This window comes from Protobothrops mucrosquamatus, unplaced genomic scaffold (genome assembly GCF_001527695.2).
Source record: "Protobothrops mucrosquamatus isolate PMUCROS unplaced genomic scaffold, P.Mucros_1.0 scaffold2982, whole genome shotgun sequence".
NCBI lineage: Eukaryota > Metazoa > Chordata > Lepidosauria > Squamata > Viperidae > Protobothrops > Protobothrops mucrosquamatus.
This window is the reverse complement of record NW_015389002.1, coordinates 246,367-255,435: the sequence shown is the minus strand read 5'-3', so window position 1 is coordinate 255,435 and position 9,069 is coordinate 246,367. Positions and strand designations below refer to the sequence as shown.

The following is a 9,069-nucleotide window of genomic DNA, read 5'->3' as shown; positions in this document are numbered from 1 at the left end:
AAAGACTTGCTTTTTTCTTTAGCAGGTGCCTGTCCTGCTCACACTATTTCTACCCAGCTAGGATGGACACAGCTATTAAGGAATAAAAAGTAGGGCAACCCTTTTCTATAATTCACCAATTTCTTTAGAATATGGCAAAGTTCTGCAAAAGATAACATGCTTCTGAAGACTCTAGTTAATACATTTATATTTACAGAAATACAAGATTTGGAAAAAAAAAACAGAGTTCTGAAGTTCATGAGCATCTTAGAACGTGCCCCTGCATTTAACTGTTGTTTTACATTATATTGATTTTGTAGACATATTTATGATCAACACTTCATGTCTTGAGCGATCCTGTTGATTCTTCTCTACCATTTGTATCATCAACCAATCCTTTAAGTCGAGATAAATGATGCAAAGCTCTATGAGAAAAAAATATATATTTTGCTTGCAATGTAAATATACAAAAATATAAAGCTAATAGAGAGACTAATCCCACGACGATAGTATTCACACAATTGGTCAAGCTAGGAATTCATGATTTATTGCGCAATCTACCAAATCCTAGTTCAAACAATAAAGGGGGTATCATACATTATGCTGATCCTGAAACAAAACTTTGTTACCCATTATTAGGTGTGAACCAGACTACTGAATTCCAAGAATTCAGCTCCTAACAGACCAAGTCAATGCTACTACATGTTCCTCGTAATGCAGATTATGTATCTCTAAAAGCATCATTTAATGTGGCTTTGGGGCATTTTTGTTCAAGTTGAAGGATGATTGCTCTTACTCAGACACACCGTGGAATGAAAAAAAAACCATAATTGCATTTTTTAAGTCTCTCTCTCTCCACATGCATATTTTTAGAGTATGCTGCCGCAGAGGATTCACTGGAAGAATCTTGCTGCTCTAAGCGCTTTGCGCGAAAGGAAACAACGATGATGATGAAATGACAGGAGAGTACCATATGCATAGGTTACAACAAAAAGGGCCCCAAAGATTAATTTTCATCAAGCATCAAAGAATTTGCTTCTAGGCGTCCTTTAGTTCAGTAACATGCTTCCCATCATGGCCAATTTGGATAACTAAAGGGAAATTTTAAGTGCCTCATCGGAGGGCTAAGAAATCCAATTTAAGATTTAACAAACAGAATAAATTCACAACTTCCTCCCCATCCAATCCAGCTTTAAAAATAACATAATAAATAATTACACATTGGTTTGTTATGTAATTTAGGAGAGCCCAGTGATTGTTTAAAAAAAAAAATCTCGCCATTTTAATAGGACCCATTACAAAGTACAAACAATCCCCAACTTACAAGCATTCATCTAGTGCAGGGGTCCTCAAACTTGGCCCTTTTATGACTTGTGGACTTCAACTCACAGAATTCCTCAGCCAGGCACGCTGGCTGAGGAATTCTGGGAGTTGAAGTCCACAAGTCATAAAAGAGCCAAGTTTGAAGATGCCTGATCTAGTGACTGTTTATTGGCACTGAAGTTACAGTGACACTGAAAAACTGACTTACAACTGGTCCTAGCAGTTAAGACCGTTGCAGCATCCCCATGGTCACATGATCAAAACTGGGATGCTTGGCAGCTGGCATTTTTATAATGGTTGCAGCATCCTGTGATTACCATTTGTAACCTTGCCAGCAGCTTCCGAAAAGCAAAGTCAACGGGAAAAGTCGGGTTTGCTTAATGACCATGTGATTCCTTTAACAACTTCAGGGATTCACTTAACAACTATGGAGAAAAGATTTGTATAACCGGGTGCAATTCAAGCTTAACAACTGCCTTGCTTAGCAACAGAAATTCTGGTCCCAATTCTGGTTGTAAATTGAGGATTAACTGTAGGCCAAAGCCTTTTTGGACATAAGAGTTCATTACATCAGACTTCTTTCCACAGTGTATTAACAAGAACACTGTATTCTTATGAGACTTGGTGATCTGGTGACATCTCATTTTTATTTGATCTTGCCAAACTTCTATCACTTTTTGATTTTTTAAAATTAATTTATACTGAGGTTTGAGAACTTGTCAGCACCATCCTGGGAAGGGGGGCTCATGAGTCATGGTAGTCAGATACTGTCATGTGGGTCACTGAACCAGGGTGTTCTCAGTGAAAATGCCAGCTTCAACGGCATTTTGTAGGTAAAAAGAGTTGAAAAGGAAAGAAAATGGAAATAATGCACATGAGGTCACCTTAGGTTGGGCTACTGGCATGAAACCTAAAACTCCAGGTCAGGGGTCTTCAAACGTGGCAACTTTAAGACTTGTGGACTTCAACTCCCAGAATTCCTTAGCCAGCCCTGGTTGGCTGAAGAATTCTGGGAGTTGAAGTTCACAAGTCTTAAAGTTGCCAAGTTTGAAGACCCTTGTCCTAGATTATGGCACTGGGAGAAGATTGCTTCCAAGCATCAACTGCAACCAAGGCAGTTGGGAATCTCAGCCTCTGAATGTCAGCACTTCTTACCTCTGAAGAGATCGAGCCACAGGGATCATATCACAATCGCCCAACTTGAAGTCTTCATCTTTACTTGAAACCTAAAAAAAAAAAAGGAGGAAACTTTGCTCAATAGCATAATCCAACATTGGGCTTTTTAAAAATTATTATTTCTCCTATAGGGAAAATCCAAAGTCAAGTTTAAAAAGCCATTTGACTTTCCAATGTATTGACAAATACGGATGACTTCATTGTTTAGCTTACTCAAATTTGGAGCCATGAATCCCATGAAAAAGTATTTGCCTCCTTTCGGATTTCTGAAAGGTGTCTTTGGCACTGAATGTTATCAAAGATTCATTTAAATCCTGATGGATGAGAAGATACAAGGAAGTCTAAGCAAATAAGTAACAGTAAAGGACGGTGCCTGTTTCAATTATTTCCTAAAGAAAGCTTCCCAAACTGCAACATGCCTGTGTGAACACCTAATCTAGATTTAATCATCGGTTGCCCAATCTTTTAGCTGTTAATATTCCCTGTAACTGACGATCAGTTTTTCACATCATTTTGTCTGGAAAACTCCTTCAGCTCAGTAACCTTTGAGGGTTTTTTAGCACGAACAGCTCATTTTCAAAGCCTGCCACAACACTTGTCTGACTTAGGCATTGTGAAACACAGTGTTTCTGTGTTTGGGAACGCTGTCTGCCTGAGCCAGTGTCAGTGGTGAACCAGATGGCTTGATGGTCCCCTTTATCATAGCCTAGTAGGCTGAGGTCCTGCTTTCTTCAATGATGATCTATTGCGCAGGTCCTCCAGAGGGAAACACCCCCAAAGGATGCAAATACTTCTACCATGCTTGACAGCTGGTTATGAGACTCTTAAAGGTAGTCTCTGACTTACGACCGCAATGGAACATGCCCATTATAGTTGTAAGTTGTGATGGGCTTAAAGTGGGTCAGCCGCATGCCCTACCTGGCCTGTTTCACATTGGTTGTTAAGGGAATCAACTGTTCGCTATGGGCCAGGTTTGCTGAAAACTGGAAGTAAATGTAGGGTTGGGGCAAAAATGTTGCAATGCTGCAAATGGCTGTAAATGTGTCCTGGTTACTGAGCATCTGAGATGCAGCCGCATGATTGAAGGATTGATGATGATGATGATGATGATCATGATGATAATAATAAACGATATCTGTAATATACCATCAAACATCCACATCTGCCTATCCCAGGTCCTTGGTAAGGACTCGATAGGTAGACAAAATGCCAAATCCAATCTGAACATCTGGCTGATTGTGCGATCATCCATAATAAAGTTGGAAGGGACCTTGGAGGTCATTTAGTCCAACTCCCTGCTCAGGCAGGAAAGCCTATACCATTTCAGACAAATGGTTGTCCAGTCTCTTCTTAAAAACTTCCAGTGTTGGAGCATTCACAGCTTCTGGAGGCAGGTTGTTCCACTGATTAATTGTTCTAACTGTCCAAAAATTTCTCCTTACTTCTAGGTTGCTTCTCTCTTTGGTTAGTTTCCATCCGTTGCTTCTTGTCCTGCCTTCAGGCGCTTTGGAGAATAGCTTGACTCCCTCTTCCTTGTGGCAACCTGGTAGGTTGGGGACAGTTGTTGGAATTTCAGATCTGGGTTAAGTCTGTTGTAACTTTGAACAGTTACTAAGCGACCAGTCGTAAGGCGAAGACTACCTGTACAGGTAGTCCTCAACTTATAACAATTTGTTTAGTGACTGTTTGAAGTTACAATGACACTGAAAAAAATGACTTATGACCGCTTGTCACACAACCATTGCAGCATCCCCATCATCGCGTGATCAAAATTCAGATGCTTGGCAACTGGCATGTACTTATGACGGTTGCATTGTCCATGTGATCACCTTATGATCACCTTTTGCGACCTTCTGACAAACAAAAGTCAATGGGGAATCCAGATTCACTTAGCATTTGGGTTACTAACAACTGCAGTGATTCACTTAACAACTGTAGCAAGTAAGGTCATAAAATGGGGCAAAACTCATTTAACAATTGTCTTGCTTAGCCACAGAAATTTGGGAGTCAATTATGGTTGTAAGTCGAGGACTATCTGTATTGGGGAATGTAGGGTTTGGTTTCCTTCTGGCATAACACCCATATAACTGGCATAATACCCACAGAACCCTACAAGTCCCATTTCTCTAACTTTCTTCTGTATAACAGGCCTTGGGGTTTTTATTGTTGTTGTTGTTAAACCGAAGAAGTGTTCGTAATTGTCTGTGAGCCAGGCATGACCTGCCTCTTTAATTACAGTGAGAACTTTACAGAGATGTGAGAAAACAGTTGAAGTTTGTTTTGATTACAGGGCAGGGTTGGTTCAAATCATATCTAATTGTTCAATGGCCATAATTATCTCATTAACTAAATTGATCAAACATGTATGTTATTTTTCTTTGTTTTGATTATTCGGTGCATCCCTGCATTTCTGTTTATTTCTATTCTCAAGGTAGCTTACAATAATAAAACAAAAGTCAATGAATACATATAAAATGAACATTCAATCAAGCACTCCTAACAATTAAAAGTTTGGGAACAGAGATGAGTTTAACCATTGTCTTAAACAGTGAGAGAGTCAGAACTCGGGAGGCTAAGAAAATGGGGTGAGAGGTCCCCTTGTAGCATCTTTTCTCATCTCCTGAGGTCCTTTCCCCTATGCTTGTCATACCTACCACATTATTTCTCCATTTTCATTATCTGGTTCCTTCCGAACTGTGAGGAGGAATCCTGAAGACTAATCACTTTGCCAAGATTTGCCTTAACTCGGATGGAATATTACTCACAGATGCTGCCACATAAGACAGGGAGACTTTTATATCTCCTGGAGCTTAGAGGAGGATGAGGGACAAGTTGTTATTGCCTGCCCCCTCTTTTCATACCCAAGGACTGCTGGCCCATCCAGTTTTCTGGGTTTGAAATGGAAGCCCATCGTTGTTAGTGCTGCCTGGCCTAACTACGGTCCTCAAGGCTGAAAGCAGGTTGAGGAAAAAAAGATGGCTGGGTAGCTCATCCCCTACATCTGGGGTGTCAAATTGAAACTGATGCGTCATGCCGAAACCACGCCCACTCCAGCTCCAATGGGAAAAACGTTGCGATACATTGCGACACGTCATGTGACGTGGCGAGTTTGACATCCCTGCCCTACATGGTTATGTTACGCCCAGATTCCTGCTTTTTTTCCCTGACACTTGTAGACCTCCTCTCTTTGGTTCTTCCATGAGGAGGAAAAGGATGGTGAAAATGGATAAGGAATCTCCTGGCATAGCATCACTTGGGGCTCTGGATCTCATGTTTTCCAGCTGGTTTCACATGTTTCCATCACCCAAAAAAGGCCCTCCCATGGATCCTTATTTTGATCTCCCTCTTGGGTCGTATATATTTTTCCACCCACTCTTTGCCTACCATGTATTGCATTAGCATACTTGCTTGCTCTTTATTTGATCTTGTTTCATCTTTTGCCTTCTTTCTTTTCCCTTTTCTGTCACTCTTTTATGTGTGTGGGGTAGGTGGGAGTGCAATATGATGCTGTTATTGTCTCAAAATGGACCTTAAAGGAGATGCTTTTATCTTCTAAAAGGCAGAGCTGTAGAGCTACATCAGGTGATAGAATGAAAAAAGAGCACCAAACTATCAGGTAACTATTGCACTCTAGTTCCAATAATTTTCAGGAAACTGAAAACACTCATTGGCAAAGATATGCAAAATATTCAAAGAAGCTAAAAGAAAGTGATTTTTTTTCTCCACAGAACTGTACTGTATAGTGAAAGACAGAAGCACGCGTGGATGTGTTTCCTGCATGGGTGCTTGGACACATCCATCCATCCATTGATCTGTCTGTCACCTTTGGGAGAAAATGTCAAAGCCTCACCACCCAAGAATAAATCTAGGAACTCAGACCTGCAGTCAGGAACTAATAGCGCAGAGCCAGATGCAGATAAGCATACAATAATTAAGCACCATGGAGAATCTCATTTTACACAGAGCTGCTTACTTTTGAGGACTCTTCATTTGGTCTGTCGGATTTGTTTTTGTGAAAGCTATGCTGAACTGCTTGAAGGTTAAACAGCATGAGTTTCAAAGCTTCTACAGGACCATGATGATTTCCACCCGAAAATGTACTCTCCTGGAATCAAATAAAGAAAGACTCTGCCTATCAAAACAAACCTGAAAAAGTTATCTTTCCCAAATGAGAGTTTTGGATTGGGATATCAAAGTGAATTTTCCTCTTAGGTTTACTTCCTATTACCTATAAAGAACATTCTGCAGTCTCTGTAGGAAATCTCTTCTTTAGCCTTTGCTCTGTCCTAAGATAGAAATATTATATTCAATCAGATATTTGAAGCCTAGAAGTTAAGATGTCTAACCAAGACATTCTCTTTTAGCCCTGGGCATTTGGACAACATTGGCACTTGAAACAGAAGTATGGTACCATGATTCCCTCCAGAATATGAGCTTTTCTGGAATTAAAGGTAGATCAAGGTAGTTGAGGGAAACAGCACAAATGATTGCAGGTTATATGCTAACGGTAAACAACTGGAACAAACAGATTAACCTGTATATTTTTACAAAATATTTAGTAAAGATGAAAAAAAATGAAGAGACATTTTAAGATGTACAAATGCTGATAGAAAGATAACGGACAGTATTCTGTCTGTTATGAGGATTTAATGTTTGTTGCAATAAATGGAAAAATGCCTTAGTGTAAGAGCTTGTTTCTCCTATTGTTATATGGAAGCAAGAGTGGGTTATGTCAGGCAAAAGATAAAAGCAAGCTGTCTACGGTTGTGGTAATGAGATATTTAAGAATTGTGTGGCTAACAGTATGGTCAGGAAAGAGTGCACGATGAATGAATACGAACTGAATGCCAGAGTGAATGACCAGTATGAAATAAGTATTTTGAATTTATTTATTTATTGGTTATACGGAAAGAATGAAAGAAATGCAAACATGTAGGAAGAAAGAATAGACTGAAAAGTTGTGATTGGATGAGTTGATGACAGTTCCAAGGGAGATGAGATGATTAAAGAACAAAAAAAAGAAAGAATAGGTGTATGGACAAAGTAAAAATGAGGAAGGGAAGAAAATTATGCAGAAGTTGAGGAAATCTAGATTTAAATTTCCTTTACTTTTATATTTTGCCTTTAATTGGTTTTGCTTACTGTTTACTTTCCTTCTGCACTCTGCCTAGCACTTCTTAGCTTGAAAGAAAACAGTGTGATAGGTATGTACGTATATCTAATTCTCATGTCAGCATTCCTGGCTTTATTGTTGCCTCAATGAAATTGAGAGCATTCACCCACATACCTAGCTGGTACTGACAATTGTGCAAACTCTTTGGAAAGCCCTGCTTTAACTAATGCAAGCTTAATATTAATGTTCATCACTTCATGTTTTACTTACCTGTTGACCATTCTGCAAACAGTCTTCTAAAAAGTTATTGACCATGCTGGCCCTGGGGTTTGGTGGAGAATTCTCCTCCATACAGGATATAGGTACCGGAGATTTTCTGTAGATAGAAATGTAGAAGTTAGGAACTTGAAGTAAGAAGCACTTTTTGGCTTTGAGAGCTCTAACTACTGTTCCTTTCAAACTGATCAGATAGACCCTCATTAACACTTTCACCTGCAAGACAGCCTTTTTGGTAGCTATAATCTCAACTAGGATCCTTGGACAACTAGGGGCTTTCTCGGTATGAAGGCACCCACGCAGATTCCATCAAAACAAGGCGATGCTACGCCTGGATCCTTTTTGTGACCAAGGTCACTGTCAGATTCCATTGAGCCCAAGAGACTGAGATTCCCAATTTCTTCCAGACTTACCCATCTGATAAAATGAACCTGGCACCAGTTAAATGCCTGCAGGTTATTAATACCAGAGATATAACTTTGAGAGCCAGAGGGATGAAGGATTATTTGTCCCCAATACAGCAAGAAAACCAGGAAGATATCCATCACCAGCTAGTGGGTCAGGGAATGCATTGCTTTCATATACACAAACCAGCAAGATATGGCATCACAACTTCCACCCTCGGGGGAGCAGCTACATGAACAGTTCTACTTCCAAATGCAATAGTAAGAGGCATTTGAAATGTGGGGAAGAGCCAAATCATCTAAGTTCATTAGAAAATAGGTGAATTTGCCTTCCTGCTATACAATACCCATTTCTTGTGTCAGTTCCATCCTTCAACACTAGAAATGGTATTAGACTCACTATGAAGTGCCATTCTGGTCATTGATGATGGACCAGATGGTCCCACCCTATCAGAAGGACTCAGGAATCAGAGATAGTTCTAGCAACTAAATATTTAGTAAAGATGACCGAGTGGCTGTGGTTGCCGCCGCCTCGGCATAGTCAGCTGACTCCATCGCTGACTATAGGGGGCGAAATTTTGGCCCCCTCAGAGAGGGCACGCAACTTGGGAGTCCTCCTGGATTCACGGCTGACATTGGATGACCATTTGTCGGCCGTGACCAGGGGGGCGTTTTATCAGGTTCGCCTGATTCACCAGTTGCGACCTTTTCTGGACCGGGACGCCTTGCACACAGTCACTCATGCTCTCGTCACCTCCCGCCTGGACTATTGTAACGCTCTCTACATGGGGCTCCCTT

General features: G+C 40.4%; 1 protein-coding gene across 1 annotated transcript in view; it reads right to left on the bottom strand.

The window, feature by feature from the left end:
• Window positions 1–31: 31 nt before the first annotated feature.
• Window positions 32–9,069, bottom strand: part of CUNH18orf54 (chromosome unknown C18orf54 homolog) — a 26,174-nt gene continuing 17,136 nt past the window's right edge. The window contains exons 5-8 of the mRNA XM_015826157.1: window positions 7,862–7,967; window positions 6,452–6,583; window positions 2,458–2,528; window positions 32–404 (exon numbers count right to left, since the gene is read on the bottom strand). Of these exons, the coding sequence (XP_015681643.1) occupies window positions 320–404; window positions 2,458–2,528; window positions 6,452–6,583; window positions 7,862–7,967 (394 nt within the window). The 3' untranslated portion in view covers window positions 32–319. The remainder of the gene's footprint in view (window positions 405–2,457; window positions 2,529–6,451; window positions 6,584–7,861; window positions 7,968–9,069) is intronic.